Source organism: Xyrauchen texanus, chromosome 3 (genome assembly GCF_025860055.1).
Source record: "Xyrauchen texanus isolate HMW12.3.18 chromosome 3, RBS_HiC_50CHRs, whole genome shotgun sequence".
Lineage (NCBI taxonomy): Eukaryota > Metazoa > Chordata > Actinopteri > Cypriniformes > Catostomidae > Xyrauchen > Xyrauchen texanus.
In genome coordinates, this window is record NC_068278.1 from 31,438,419 (window position 1) to 31,455,116 (window position 16,698).

At 39.5% G+C, this 16,698-nt stretch overlaps 1 protein-coding gene across 4 annotated transcripts in view; it reads right to left on the bottom strand.

Annotated features, from left to right (window-relative positions):
• LOC127620983 (MAP/microtubule affinity-regulating kinase 4-like) overlaps window positions 1–16,698 on the bottom strand; it is a 37,533-nt gene that overhangs the window by 5,704 nt on the left and 15,131 nt on the right. Inside the window, exons 4-18 of one of the 4 annotated variants that reach the window (XM_052094400.1) lie at window positions 12,543–12,591; window positions 12,370–12,435; window positions 12,132–12,202; window positions 11,915–11,971; window positions 11,516–11,752; window positions 10,509–10,628; window positions 5,929–6,028; window positions 5,661–5,770; window positions 5,256–5,427; window positions 4,954–5,165; window positions 4,363–4,466; window positions 3,969–4,253; window positions 1,610–1,692; window positions 1,079–1,123; window positions 198–217 (exon numbers count right to left, since the gene is read on the bottom strand). In XM_052094400.1, the coding sequence (XP_051950360.1) occupies window positions 198–217; window positions 1,079–1,123; window positions 1,610–1,692; window positions 3,969–4,253; window positions 4,363–4,466; window positions 4,954–5,165; window positions 5,256–5,427; window positions 5,661–5,770; window positions 5,929–6,028; window positions 10,509–10,628; window positions 11,516–11,752; window positions 11,915–11,971; window positions 12,132–12,202; window positions 12,370–12,435; window positions 12,543–12,591 (1,731 nt within the window). The remainder of the gene's footprint in view (window positions 1–197; window positions 218–1,078; window positions 1,124–1,609; window positions 1,693–3,968; window positions 4,254–4,362; window positions 4,467–4,953; window positions 5,166–5,255; window positions 5,428–5,660; window positions 5,771–5,928; window positions 6,029–10,508; window positions 10,629–11,515; window positions 11,753–11,914; window positions 11,972–12,131; window positions 12,203–12,369; window positions 12,436–12,542; window positions 12,592–16,698) is intronic. The other 3 variants (XM_052094382.1, XM_052094391.1, XM_052094374.1) reach the window with 3 other exon arrangements.

Consider the following 16,698-nt stretch of genomic DNA (forward strand, 5'->3'; position numbering starts at 1 on the left):
CAGTACTGAGAAAGATGATTGTCAGAAAACAATCAAATGCAAGTGTTACTGGGGAAGGACATTCTTTTATCCACAGCGAACTGTCAACAAAGTCAGCTCATAAAGCATAAATTAAAATTCTGTTGTCATTTACTCACACTAAGATCGTTTCAACCCTGTATGATTTTCATTCTTCCATGGAACACAAGAAGAGATATTTTTAAGGATGTTGATGCTGCTCTGAGGCTGACAGTGTCTAAGACCCTGTTTACACCTTAAGATTAAGATGCAGCTTGCGTGATCTGATCACATGTGGTCAGACGAGACACATTGCTGTTTACACCTGGTTGCTAAATGCGTCTCCTGTGACCACTTGTGTTCGGATTTGGAGTGGAGGGTCTCTGATTCATGATGACATCCATCAATCACTCTTTCAGTGTATTTCTGCATGATATTAAAGCGCAAGAAAGTCAGAAAAGACAAAGATGATGTTTCTCGAAGATGCAGCTGAAATTTAATCTAAGAACAAACGCAATATTTCGAGCAGAATTATCCGTTATTTGAATTTGATTACCTGTATTAAATTAGTCTTGATGCATGTTGATATCAGACACACTGAAGAAGATCCGTGAAGCTCTTGTGATTGTGTATGTATCTACTTTTTTAAATGTTCAGATTGGATGGTCATTTTCTTTTTAAAGCCACTTGGAACTGGCAAAGTTTAAACTCTTATTGTAGCAATGCGCAGGTGGAGTTTCACTGCTGCCGGGATGTATACAGGACAGATTACTGTTTACAACTCAAATGTGATGTTGTCACACATGTTTTTGACCACATTCATATGTGGTTTTTGTAATCAGATCACAAAATGTTTTAGAACCCATTTAGACCACATGTGATCGGATCACCTGAAGCGCATCTTAATACTAGGTGGAAATTAACATTCTGCACTTTTCTTTTTTGTTCCACGGAAGAAAGAAATTCATACAGGAGAGTGAGTCAGTGATGACAAATTATAATTTTTAGGTTAATTATCCCTATAAAAGTTATCAAGTGGACAATCCCTGATCATAACATGTAGTATCATGTGAGGACCCACCCTGTGACCGAAGATCTGCGGACTCCCTCAGATTCATTTGTGACCCTGTAAAGAAACACACATTTTGAGATATTCTGCTTTACTCCAGCAGGGTCCGATCCATGCAACAAAAAACTGACTTCACCAAAACCAACATAAAGGACATACTGTGTAAACATATCTGGATCTCTCGGTCCTGTCTGAAGATGGTCCAACAAATCTAATCTGCTAACAGGCCAATATAACTAGCTGGCCTGATGTTGACTTGGGCTTTGTGTAATGAAATATATAATACTATAAGTAAATATTTGTGTCTGTGCCTATGTTCTTAGATGCAGTGAAGGATCCATGCAAACCAACAAGGGACAAAGCCTCCATGCACCATCATCCAGACTTTCCTCACCCTTACATCCTGTTTACTAGCAGCTCAAATGCTCACACTGTTCTGAAAAGGAGAGTGCATGCAAACGGGCATGCCATGTGCAGAGACAGACAGGTGTGCAGCAAGACAGGGCAACAGACAGGCAAACCGAGGCAGATATTGGAACTTACTAACTGTTTTGGATCCCTGTGGAAGAGTACAACCCGACACTGATTTATTAGAGCCTTGCCGTTTAGAGGGGTCAAGATTGACCCTAGGATAGAGAGGCACACAAAATGAGGATAGAAAGAGATGAAGAAAGTCAAAGACAGAGGAAGAGTGATTGAGTGATAGTGAGAGCAAGAGCAAGACCAACAGGGAGAAAGAAGAGAAACACAGAAATAAGAACAAAGAAGGAAAGTTCAGGAAGGGTATAAATTTAAAAAAGAGAGGGAACGAGAATAAGCAATGGAAGTGAATAGTGTATAACAAACTCTTAAGATGAAATATTTTTTCAGGGGGTTCCCAGTCTTATTGGACAGACTGCATTCTACCAGTAAAAGGCAGCTCAGTCAGATAAAAAAGTTTTTTTCTAAAGACATCCAATCTGGATGTCATCCAGAAGACATCCACACTTTTTGACGCAGTGATGTCCTAGATATTATCGTAGACACTCACATAAATCTCTTACTTTTACGTTCCCAAAGTGTGGCACAAGTCTTATGAGGACCTTTTTTTTTTTTTTTTTGCAATAATCTGAATTTGTGATGCAGAATAAATAATTTTATTTAGTGTCTTTATGCCATCACAAGCTACTTTTAAACAGTCAGAAGTTATTTAAATATACATGAATGCAATTCTTAGGCCATGTCCACACTAATACATTTTCGTTTTCGTCTGAAAACGCTTTTTTTTTCTCTGTTTTGGCCTTGGCGTATTTGACAGCGAAAACTGAGCTTTTCAAATAGTTCTCCCAAGTGGATAAATTTGAAAACGCCTTCTTTGTGTAGTATTGTGGACAGGGGAAACAGAGATATCTGAAAACGATGATGTATTTGTTGTCATGTGATCCATTCAACTCAAAACAATCAAGATGACGACCCATGATGTAGCAGCGTTGTTGTGCCCATTATTCACAAAGATTTTGGTTGTCAAATAGTCGTTTGATCTCATTTAACGTAACATGAGATCACATTAAACTCTAATGATGACACGCAAGAGCAGCACTGCAGTTTGTGCCTGACTTCTATGAGTTACGTGAAGTGACCGATCTAAGGAGGAGAGATTGAAACTGTTGTACACTCTGAGGCGGGCATGCTCGTACCATGTGCACGCTTGCCGCAGTTAGATTATAACGTGATGGCTTGTCACAAAGTGAATCATAATACATATGTGTTGCGGTGCGTATTTTATCGTGAACAACATCGGCAATATGCAGATCTATTAAGAAGAGAGAGTTTGCTTTTTGAGAGTTAAAGATGGATCGATGTGATCAAAAAGGTGAGAGGCCCATTATCTACGCTGCAACTTCATACTTTTTGGATTGGTTGTTGTTTTGGCATGTTTTCCAATACAAATATCTAAAGCTTTAAAATTATGCATTGTGTATTGGTTTAGCAAGCAGTTATTGATTAATTAGATTTTTTTTTACAATATTACTTATTTGTATTTAAGATAGTCAGAAGCAATCATACAGTGCATGCTTAATTAATTGTCTCTCTGCATTGCATAATAAATAATATGTACCTATATACATACTTAAATGACTTTTGATAATTTAATAAATACTTTTGAATCAATGAATACCAACCACTGCACTGCCTTTTTTATTTACGAAATGCACAGTTATTTCAGAAATTAAGGCATTTTCTCTCAATACAATAGCATTTTGGCTGTGTACTAACAAAACGACACAGACACACCAAGGCAGAACTATAAATGCAAACCAAAGCATTAGCAGCTACATGGAGCCTACGTTGTAGGTTCGGTGCAGAGGAATAAACTGGCCTTACACACTGAGGATATTTGTAAATAAATAATTTTGTTTTAGATGGACTAGAAAAGTAAAGTGGCAACGTGACATACATAAGAAAGGGATGTCCATCGACTGAACACATATCTCATCACCGTTTCAAGCTTTTGCCATATACAGTTTCATTGTCTATAATATGAGCAATCTAGTTTTGAATGATCTATATTTGGTGTGATGTGTTTGTTTTGTCTGGATCTTTGTTCAAGATTTCCTCTGTAAATTTAATTGTTGAGATCACATGTCCTGGGTCCTGTTTGTTTGAATGTGTGACATCAAAAAGAGAGCATACATTTTTGAGTCAGATAATTCACATAAAAAAGCATTTGATATGCATACTAGTTTCAATTCTTGATTACACATAAGTTGGATTTTTGTCATACTTTTGCTAGAGAAGCGGTGGATAATTTCTATATGGATTGGAAATATCTTTCCCATTTAAATGATGCTTTACATAGTTTTTTGTCAGGTGATTTGCCATGTGTTCACTGTAATTGTGTGATGAGTGTGTCTCCTCTTACCTGCGTGTGAGTTTGGAGGTGATTTTGCTGAACAAGTTAGAGGTGGCCCGGCTGCGGGCGTTGGGTGGCAGGGCTCCCGCCTCATGGCTGAGAATGGGAGACGTGGGTGGAGGTCCATAAGTAGGTGGTACACGGTCACGGAGTTGACCACCGTGGAAGGTGCTCCGGATGGTGGAACCACGTGTCAGCCGACAGCGCTCACCTGAGGAAGAGGAGGAGGAGGCTCCTGCTCCCACAATACTGAGAGTGGACGGAGAGGTGGGGGGGAGACGGTGAGACAGAGAGCTGAGGAGAGACAGAAACCCAGAGAGAGAATGAGAGACAGTGATCTGGGATATACAGTATAACACAGTGTGCATTTGTGTTTGTCTTTATGAATGCATGTCTTTGTCACCTGTTGTCTTTGCCGTTCTGCAGCAGTGAGTGTCGGTCAGTGCTGGAACGATCTGTACATACGTACGTGTTCCTGCGGGTCATAGTACTTCCTGGGATATTATTCTGCAACAAAGATGACACATGAGATTTCATAACCCCCCCATAAAATATCTCATTAACTACATATGGACACAAAACACATCCTTACTAGGGTTCCTTCTCTTATTTACCAATTAATTTCCATAGCTTTTTAAGTCATTTGTGATATTTGGAGAAATGGCCCAACTCAAAATAGATCACTATGCCTTCCAAGCATGTTTTACAATACACATGAGTAATATGTAGTCGATTAAATATTTTACAGCACAGCCTAACCAGAAACATTTATATTTACTATATACATAGAAATTTCCATGACTTATTCAAGCATGTAAACCATCATTTTAAAATTCTCTGATATTTCCAAAAAAGGCAACATCCCACAAAATGAAACCATTCATCAGTCAAGAGCTATTACAGAAATCAGATGATTTTATCATTTTCCCTCTCTGAAACTCTCATTACCCACCCTCTGTTAGCCCACCCTCCACCCTATCTCCCTCTCTCTCACAGTGGTGGCGGTCATCTCCTTGCGTCGGTCAGGTATCTCCGCCTTATTTGGGTTGTTGGCGGTGCTGACCATTGGACTAGATGGGGGGAGGGTCCGACTGCCCATTACGCTGCAGCTGGCCTTCCTCGGCGGCATGCGACTCTCACGCAACTCACGATCTCCACCACTGGTCGGGCTACGCTTAGGGTGCATCACAGGCATGCTGGGACCACCTGCACAACAATCAAGCATAATTAATAAAATTAACAACATTAACACTTGACTAAGTTTGCGTTTTGAGTTCATGCTTAAATGTTTCGTACAGAAGTCACTGTGCCGTCGCTGGCGATGGTAGGTAGAGGCGCTGCGCTGAGTCTTGCTGTGTGATGATGAAGATGATGAAGAGGGGGAGGGTTTGCTGGTTCCGTTGGTAATTGGGCTTGGACGCACCCGTGGCAATGTCATACTGCCACTAACTCGTGACTCAGTGCCATCCTGAAAACATAATAACAATGTCAAATGGCAATGCTTTAAAAAAAAATAAAAAATACAAAAAATGTAATTGCCGGATTCCCAGTGGGGAAATACACTACCTACCAATGGACAGAATCAATGAAAAATACAACTGAAAAAGTGGGGGGCCACTGTTGAGCTCTATTTCAGCTAATAATAATTTCAAGCAGAATATTGTAATACTGTGTGTGCTTGCACATGTACTCAAGTGTTACCTCAGTCTTCAGGCCCAACAGTAGATATGTAGCCGTGACTTCATTATATTTCTGATTTAGTAAAGAGTCCTTAATCTCTTCTGTGGTAAAACCCATCCCGACCATAATCTCTGAACAAAAAAGAGAAATAAGTGAGAAAAGAGATAAATCTTTACAGATACAATTAGTCTCTTCTTTTATGGAGAAATGTAACCTAATAGTGAAACTGTAACACCAAATGCATAAAGGTTCAGACTTTAGCCTGTTTCCTGCTGGTTTACATGCTCACCTATGCGGTTGGGGTCACTGTAGTCCTCTGCTGGCTCAATATGAGGCTTTAGCTCATCACTCTCATGCCCCGCATTCATCCACTTATCCTTCATCACTTGCTGTGGAGGGAATACAGCATACTGATTTCACAGAAAATTCACAGCTCAGTCATTTAACTGCATAGACATCAAAGCTCGAATTGTAAATCAATAAAAGTATGCAGTGACTTTTTTAAGCTAAAGCTATTCAACACATACTATGGAATGATTTTCCGGACATTATTCAAAAGGAATTGCAAATTGTATTTGCAATTGCGTTTTCAATTTGTGGACGCATAAAATGTGACATAATCCAAACGCAATTGCAAATCGCGCATTACCGTTTGCATTTTCGTTTAAGCGAACGCACAGTGACTGCCAGATTTCAAATGGAAAAGCAAAGTCCGTTTGCAACTGTGTTTCCCATATCTTACGAGTTTTGGCCCTGTCATATTTAAATAGCAATTTCAATTACCATGTCTGCTTTTTCACTTTCTCAGCGTCGCGTATGTAGCCAGCCAAAACTCAAATGGAATACTATTTCCCTTAGTATTTCTATTGACGCCTTGCACGGAAACCTGTCAATCAGGGTCAAGGGTGGGATTATGCTATGGGGCGTGTTTGTCTTGGGAAGAGACGTCACTCACAGTCGACGGTTAAGATCAAATAAACCGGCATCTGTTCAGGGCATCACCTCTTTATTTATTTTGTATTTATTTTAATGTTTATTTGACAGGGACAAATGCATAGAACATTGCTTTATAAAGAATAGGCCTACAAAGTAGATGCCACACATACATGTTTCTAGCCATGAATAATTTGCAACCCCTGCCTCTGGTTAAGCTTATAAATTTAAAACAAAAATTACAGAGTATTGAGTTTAAGATTTATAATTAATAAAATACATACAACAAATACATCCCATATATGAAATAAGATATGGGCTTAAGTAGATGTGGAAGTCACTATAAATCAAAGTCTAGACACATTTAACAATACAAGAACACAAAAGTGTGCATATGTCTGTGCGTGCTCACATATGCAGCATTATGTTTGTATGCATTGTGTTATGTCCTACGGAAGCGTATTGCATTCACTTGAGAAAAAAAAATCTACTCTGTTTTTCTGAATTAACGACTTAATTATCTCAGAATTACGAGATAATTTTTCATGGAAAAAAGTTTTTGCTCTGTTTTTCTGAATTAACGACTTAATTATCTCAGAATTACGAGATCATTTTTCATGGAAAAAAAAGTTTTTGCTCTGTTTTTCTGAATTAACGACTTAATTATCTCAGAATTACGAGATAATTTTTCATTAAAAAAAATATTGAGATCCCTCAAAATCCTGCCAGGAGCTCTATTTTAGCTGGATTGCAAGTAAACATGTCCCGCCTTTCAAGTTTAATCCGGTTTTATTTTACTTTGGGTCTGAGACAATATATAGAGATATATTTTAAACTTGGCCTTCAATACAAAGACATTACTGTCTATGACATTTGTAATACTGTCATGGCTGAGACACGCTTTGATCTTCCAAAGAACACTAATCAAGCAATAGACTTGTACTTGCATTTAACACGAGAACTACCAGAATTCTGTAACTACTAGAATGGCCATAGCGGTCATTCTGACCGTTCATACCAAATGTCATGTCATATTTACATTCGAAACTTCTATTGAGGTTTTAGAATGAAGCTTCTAATGTCTGTCGTCATATTTTATGGCGTCATCACCCTAAAAATGTATTGAATAAAATACAATAATATGGATCAAATGGAGCGCCAAGCGAACGCAGATAGTCCTATATAATACGATCTTTTTTTGTAATATGTAATAGTGCTAGACTATATAAATACATAGGCCTATATATATTATATATTAGCTGCTAGACTGCCCCTATGGCCATTCTAGTAGTTCTAGAATTCTGGTAGTTCTCGTGTTAAATGCAAGTACAAGTCTATTGCTTGATTAGTGTTCTTTGGAAGATCAAAGCGTGTCTCAGCCATGACAGTATTACAAATGTCATAGACAGTAATGTCTTTGTATTGAAGGCCAAGTTTAAAATATATCTCTATAAATTGTCTCAGACCCAAAGTAAAATAAAACCGGATTAAACTTGAAAGGCGGGACATGTTTACTTGCAATCCAGCTAAAATAGAGCTCCTGGCAGGATTTTGAGGGATCTCAATATTTTTTTTAATGAAAAATTATCTCGTAATTCTGAGATAATTAAGTCGTTAATTCAGAAAAACAGAGAAAAAACTTTTTTTCCATGAAAAATTATCTCGTAATTCTGAGATAATTAAGTCGTTAATTCAGAAAAACAGAGTAGATTTTTTTCTCTCAAGTGAATGCAATACGCTTCCGTAGGACATAACACAATGCATACAAACATAATGCTGCATATGTGAGCACGCACAGACATATGCACCCTTTTGTGTTCTTGTATTGTTAAATGTGTCTAGACTTTGATTTATAGTGACTTCCACATCTACTTAAGCCCATATCTTATTTCATATATGGGATGTATTTGTTGTATGTATTTTATTAATTATAAATCTTAAACTCAATACTCTGTAATTTTTGTTTTAAATTTATAAGCCTAACCAGGGACAGGGGTTGCAAATTAGTCATGGCTAGAAACATGTATGCGTGGCATCTACTTTGTAGGCCTATTCTTTATAAAGCAATGTTCTATGCATTTGTCCCTGTCAAATAAACATTAAAATAAATACAAAATAAATAAAGAGGTGATGCCCTGAACAGACGCCGGTTTATTTGATCTTAACCGTCGACTGTGAGTGACGTCTCTTCCCAAGACAAACGCGCCCATAGCATAATCCCACCCTTGACCCTGATTGACAGGTTTCGTGTAAGGCGTCAATGGAAATACTAAGGAAATAGTATTCCATTTGAGTTTTGGCTGGCTACATACGCGACGCTGAGAAAGTGAAAAAGCAGACATGGTAATTGAAATTGCTATTTAAATATGACAGGGCCAAAACTCGTAAGATATGGGAAACACAGTTGCAAACGGACTTTGCTTTTCCATTTGAAATCTGGCAGTCACTGTGCGTTCGCTTAAACGAAAATGCAAACGGTAATGCGCGATTTGCAATTGCGTTTGGATTATGTCACATTTTATGCGTCCACAAATTGAAAACGCAATTGCAAATACAATTTGCAATTCCTTTTGAATAATGTCCGGAAAATCATTCCATAACATACATTTTTAAGCATCTTGGGTTGCAAGATGTCTGTTCTGATAGGTCTGTTCTGATAGGATCAGGACAGCAGAGAAAAAACATTATAAATGCAAATAATAGAATGCATTTAACTATATAATTGTGGGCATTTATTACAATTGCAAAAAAATAAATGATAAAATTCCATATCTTTTGTTCTTGACAACAAAGGCTCTACATCCAATGAATTCTACTGTATTTTGGTGCAAATTCATCTATCATTTGGTAGAAGTTAACCAAATTGGGCAGATGTCAACATGGGCAGGATGCATAACATGCCCTCATCCTTAAATACCATGAACAAATCTATGCAATGTAAAAGAAAATACGACTCAGCCTAAATTAAATATGGGTTCACTTGTAACGAGGATAAACATACACTCACTGAGCACTTTAGAACACCTGTACACCTACTTATTCATGCAATTATCTAATCACCCAATCATATGGCAGCAGTGTAATGCATAAAATCACACAGATATGGGTAGGGAGCTTCCATTACTGTTTAAATCAACCATCAGAATGGCGAAAAATAGTGATCTTAGTGATTTCGATTTCGGCCACTAGTTTGAATATTTCTGTAACTGCTGATCTCCTGGAATTTTCATGCACAACAGTCTCTAGAGTTTACTCAGAATGTTGCCAAAAACATCCAGTGCACACATCCATGGCTTGAGGCTGTCTACACTGGAAACATCAAATTAAATATCCTAACTAACAAGAAGCAATGGATCAATCAGATGTGAGCTCAAGTAAACTTCAGCAATGGTTAAAAGGCGGAATAACCTGTCCTACTTTATACAGAAATAATTCTGGTATAAACATTTACTTATTATATACTTTTTATTTTAATGTAATTGTTGCTAAAACTGTGAATACATAAAAAACAAAAGCTTTTAAATTAGTAGACCAGAGACAAGAAACATCACGTGCTGCCTTTAATGCAATAGTCGCTATTTTTTCAATTTCATGGCAGAAAGATTCCCATGTAGGATTTTTAATCAGTACAACAATTTTATTTCAGACAGACAGAATAATAAAGTTGCTGGAGAAGCTCTGCAGTGTGTAAGCAATAGAACAGGAGCTATTTTCTTTTGATGTGATGCATCACTCGTGTCCGTTGTAGACAGGGTGTTAGGTCACCACTGATGTCAAATATAAAATCTTAGTCCTGAAGCAAAACCAGTTTAAAACAACTGTTTAAAAGCACAGACATTTTACAAAGATATAAATTAGCACAGATGCTTCATATTATGTAATCTGCTACCAGGTCAAGGGTTTGGAAAGGTAGAGAGTGTCTGTGAATGTGGGCACCTCTAGAGTGCAACGTTTGCTGGGATTGAGCACAAGGAACCTCCGCAGAATCCCCTCACAGTCTGTGGACATGTAGAAGGGCACACGATACTTCCCCCTCAGCACTCGCTCACGCAGCTCCTGGAAAACACGCACCACCGCACAGTAAGGTAAACAAAGATCAGTCATTAGACAGAAGAAATTAACGTACATGCTTAATGTAAATGGAAATAGAGCATCTTAAATTTATGGTCACATTACAGTCAGTACGTTAACATGCACAGTTATAGTCAAGCTAAATTTTTCATCTGTCTGTCCAAGTATACAATGCATAATCAAATAAATGAAGAAAGAACGTCTGCTGCGGAAGTGTTAAATAATTGTTGGATGCCACCTCTGTCTTTCCGAGCAAACGGATCATGCCAAGGCCAGTCGTGATCTGATTAACATGCATACATGCTGGACGACACTGAGCTTCGATTGCATTATCTAGCATGGACTCAAACATGACATTTTAAAAAGATAAAGTTTTGTTTTAGTTCGACTGCAATAGAATGTTTAAAGTGCAAGTGCATAACTTTAACCAGTATTCTAATCTCAAATAAAAGTATAAAAAGATAATTTCACTATCCAACAAATGTTAGAGACAATCTACTTTGCACCCAAATAAGTAGTACTGAAAGCAATTTTTTGCGGCGCAGTTGAGCATCTTGTGGTTTGTTTCTGAATGCTAGATTGTGGAGGATACAGGAAACTACAGCTATCTAGCATAGCTACTTTACTGCGGAACAGACAGCCTTTTATGATGCTGAAAGACTGCTCAAATGCATGGCACATATTGATACCAATGACCAAACAATGTTAATGTCTATGAAAGGCATAGAATTGATGTCAATTTTTTGTTTTAATATCACAACCAAAGAGTACTGCAATATGATACCGTATCGATTCTTCCCCAACTCCATTAGACAGGGTGGTAATGGGTTTGGAAAAGGATAGTAGTGGGTTTAAGAATGAAGTAACTGAACCTTGAGGTTCTGTCCATCAAAAGGCAGAGACCCGCTGACCAGCGTGTAAAGGATGACCCCCAGACTCCAGATGTCTACCTCTGGCCCATCATACTTTTTGCCTTGAAAGAGCTCTGGGGCTGCGTAAGGCGGGGAACCACAGAACGTGTCCAACTTATTCCCCAACGTAAACTCATTACTAAAGCCAAAGTCTGCTATCTTTATATTAGCATCTGCATCCAACAGCAAATTCTCTGCCTACAAAAACAGAGAGAAAAAGAGTGAAAGAGAGACATAGAAATTTAAGTTGCGGGGAAAACAAAGAGAAAGAAAAAGGACACAAAGTGATACAAACAGATACTAGAAAAACAATTACTTAATTACACATATTCTCCTCATTGCATAGATTCCAGCTCATACCTTCAGATCTCTGTGCACTATATTCTTCTGATGACAGTAATGAACAGCTGACACAATCTGAAAGAAAAATTAAAAAGAACACAAACCAGTAAGTGCATACGAAACTCAAATTGGAGCTGAAAATGTGAACTGGACGTTTAATGTGGTGTACCAGTGAAATATCCTGATTATTCAGCCCAGTGCAGTATGCAGTATAGTGCTGAGGTAATTGTCTCACCTGTCTGAATTTGGCTCTAGCCTCAATCTCTTTCATTCTCCCATGTGACACTAGGTAATCAAACACCTCACCTGGAAATCCACACATGAAAAGATATCTCAAAGATCACAATATTATGCTAAGAATAATTACTTTTGTTGCATTATGTTGCAGAAATCATACAAATATTGGTTTGGAGCCTTGACCTGAAGCACTATGTAGTAAAAGGGCAAACTCAAGTATGGACAACAGAGCTCACCTCCACTTGCATATTCCATCACAAGATAAAGCGTCTTCTCTGTTTCAATCACCTCGAAGAGTTGCACTGTAACGTATTAGAACATTAAAGATTAAAACACATCTATCTATCTATCCATCCATCCATCCATCCATCCATCCATCAATCATTTGTTGTATTTCAGTGAATCTTACCAATATTGGGGTGATGGAGGTTCTTCATGATCCTCACCTCTCTGAACAGCTGCAAAAGAATACAGAAAAAGAGAGAAAAAAGTGAGAAACACACAACTGTGAGAAAAGACACTCTGAATATTCAGTGGTTAACAAGAGGGACAAAACATATGAATATATGGATTATGAAACTGAATATCAACATGAAGCCTTTCTATGGAACACTAATATCCAGATAGAGAAACACAGAAACATTATACAGTATTCTTCTGTATTTCGTTGTCTCTCTCTTTATCCACGGGGAATACCCAATACACCATTTGTGTTGCTGTGGCAACAAGTGAGAGAGCACAACAATTATACTGAGCAAACAAAGTCTTCTAACCGAGGAGCGAGCGCGAGTATATTTATCTCAAAAAGATGTGCAAGTGCATAATATACTTGACGTGCCAAGGCACAGTCGTGTGCACGCACAAGATTGTGCAGACACAGAGTAACTAATAGTCTATATATTATTATACAACAGTTAGTTTTGAGCCTCAAATCTAACATTAAATGCAGCCTTCCAAGGCCATCTTTTGGAACAATTTTTGTTCAGTAGTTCATATGTCAATGTAATCTTTTATAGAAGAGGTATTTACTTATTTAAATAAATTATGAATCTAGAGAACAAGTGGAGATGGGGTGAAGGAGGTTGTGGAGCGGAGGGGGGCGGGGCCGGGTCGGAATATCGCACGCCCGGTCCCCAATCGGCCTGATGAGGCGCGCGATATTCCGACCCGGCCCCGCCCCCCTCCGCTCCACAGAGGTATGTCAGGAAAGCTGTGTCTCGTGGGCTGTGATTTGTCAAATTAAAATGAATATGCCTGAACCTCTATTAATTAACTCCATTTAGTGAAGTAAAACTAGACAAAACAACTTGAGATTGTTGTGTGTAAAATGTAAAATATTATATATAAAGCTTTGAATTCTATACCTTCTTGTTTATAGAGCATTAAGTTATCTAGCCCTTGCAATTGTGCTGTTGTAAAGAATATCATCACATATTGTATTGTTATGATATTCAGTACAACATCACTCTTCTATCAATATTTTTTTTTGTGTGCTCGAGCCCTCCAAACAGCAAGCCAAATGTGTTTACCTGTATCTCTCTTCAGAATTACACGAAAATGTGAACTTGTGAAAATTCCCATTATACATGTGAGACCAGGGGCGCAACTACAAATTTTCAAGTATGTATGCGGCACCAAATTTTGCACCCCTTAGAACTGTTGAGCGGGTGAGCTGCCTTTTTAGTGAGCCGCTGGTGACCCCCTTTATATCCCACCCCTATGTGTTGCATACATTGCATGTATAATTTTTGCAACTCTTTTATGATGTCTATTTTTACTTGGGTTCTAAGAATTATATAAGTTTTTATACCTGCTTTTTCATAGAACAAATGCCCAGGGACAACAGTTAAAAATGTGCTGTAATAGATAAACTGGCACATATATAGAAATGTTTATTGATGTGCACTACACCTGTAAATCTAAATTGAATAAAGAAAGAAAGAAAGAAAGAAAAAGATGCAAGCCTCAGTCACCATTCACTTTTATTTATTTATTTCTATAATATTCTCCCTAACGTCTCCATTTGAAGAAAGAAAGTCATTATGGGTTTGGAACAAAATTATGGCAATTAAATTACAGAATAATTTTTTTTGTGTGCGAGTGAGTTGTTTTTTGTAGTTTACAAGGAAACCGTTTTAGGTTACACACTAATTACGAGGGTATTCTGCTATAAATATGGTTTATGAGGACACCACTAGTGTCCCTGTAATTCAAATGGCTTAAAAAACATACAAAACAATGTTGTTGTTTTTTTTGTAAAAATGCCAAAAGTTTCTGTGAGGGTTAGTTTTAGGGCAGGGGTCGGCAACCTTTTTAACATGGAGTGACATTTTTATTTTTCTGGTCAAAGGCTGTGCCGATTATCAGCATAACAGTTTGAGTTAAAAAAAATTGCAAAATATAATAATTATGATATAATCCCGATCTTTCAAGTGAATTTTCCCAGTGCATCTTGTGAAAATGCTTTAATGAAAGAAAACCTGTCCTTTTGTATAAAACAAGTTAACACAATTGATGTCACAAATGTGATTATTTGATTGCTGATCACGAAATTGTGTGGAGTCTTATATGTTTCTTATATTATGTAATTGTAATCATGTATTTACTATCACGCAAGCAACAGTCAGAGAGGAGCAGGCTATTTTATTTCTGTGAAGTTTTTCGCACATTTCGTTCATCAGCTGAATGGGAGGATGTAACCTCCGTTCCCTGATGGAGGGAAGGAGACGATGTGTCGAATAAGTGACACTAGGAGTCTCTCTTGAGAGCCTTTCGCATCTATGATTTATGAGAAAAGGCCAATGAGAAATTGGCAGACAGAATTTGCATGTTCCACCCCCGGACATACGGATATAAAGGGAGGGAAATGCATCTGTTTCATTTAGGATTTTTCTGAGGACCTGACAATGAGGTTCGGCCGCAGTTCAGCGACGTGGCCGGGAGGACACAATGTCTCGTTCCCTCCATCAGGGAACGAAGGTTACATTCGTAACCTAGACATTCCCCGTCTGTCGGTCACTCCGACGATGTGTCGAAGAAGCGGCACTAGGGGTCCAATTTAAATCACAGCATGTGCCGAGCCGTGTACGTGTACTGCTGACACAGGAGCGGGCAGGTATTTTACGTGCCAAAGCGACCGGCTGTGTCAGACTGCACGTACCCTTCCCCAACGCCCCATTTTGTCATCAAAGCCTTCTGGTTCTTTACCCCCGACAGGGGGAACAAGGCGACGTGCCAAGCATGGGAGCAGGCCGCGCCAGCCGCACCTTTTCTCTCACTATGTTTCTCGCATAGATTTAAAGCAGCTGGGGCCAGCTTAACGCTATCATACGCATCGGGGAAGGAGACCACAACTGCCCAGACTGGGGGAGGTAAAGCGTGGTGAATGCATCAGATAGGTTTTTAGGTCACATGTGGAAAGTGGCGCGGTGATTGATCCTGCCTTATTGGGAGGGAGGAGTTGCTACAGACACGGCGACCAGGGGGTGAATTCCACTGCTGAATTCGCAGACCAGAGGGCTCGGGAGGAGTCATCCAGGGAGCCAAGATAGTGGGGGGTAGCAAGATAGTGGGGGGATAGCCAAGATCTCCTGGGATAAGAGCGCACGTTTTACCTCAGCAGAGGGAAAGGGCGCTAGGTGCAAGTCAGTTTTTAAGCGTGTATCGAGTTCTACCGGCTCGGACCTGAGATTTTAAAATCTCAGAAAGGTATTGGGTGTTGCCCAACCCACTGCTCTGCATATGTCTGCTAAGGCGGTGCCCCTGGCCAGTGCCCATGAGGACACAACACTTCTTTTTGAGTGTGCTCGGACCCGCATGGGGGGCACTGTCTGGGTGTGATAGGCCAATGTAATGGCATCCACTAAAAAAGCCTCTGTTTGGAGACACTGTTCCCTTTCCGCTGTCCACCAAAGCAGACAAAGAGCTGCTCAGAACATCTAAAGCTCTGTGTTCGGTCCAAGTAGATACGCAAAGCACGTACCGGACACAGCAATGAAGTGGCTGGGCCTGCCTCCTCCCGGGGCAGTGCTTGCAGGTTCACTACCTGGTCCCTGAAGGGAGTGGTAGGAACCTTGGGCACGTAGCCCGGTCACAGTCTTAGGATAACATGAGTGTCTGCTGCACTGAACTCCAGGCAGGTGTCGCTGACAGAGAACGCTTGCAGGTCCCCAACCCTTTTGATGGAGGAGAGCGATATCAGGAGGGCCGTCTTCAGGGAGAGAGCCCTGAGTCCGACTGATTCTAGGGGCTCGAAGAGGACCACTGTGAGATCCCAGGAGGGGAACAGGCTTGGCCGGGAGGGATTTAACCTCTGGGCGCCTCTTAGGAACCTCATAATTAAGTCGTGCTTACCCAAAGACTTGCCGTCTACTGTGTCGTGGTGGGCCGCGATAGCAGCTACATACACCTTCAAGGTGGAGGGGAATGCCTCCCCTCCAACCTCTCCTGCAGGAATGAAAGCACTGACCTAACTGTGCACCTCTGTGGGTCTTCAGCCCAGGAAGAACACCAATTTGCAAACAAGTGCCACTTCAGGGCGTAAAGTTGCCTGATAGAGGGAGCTC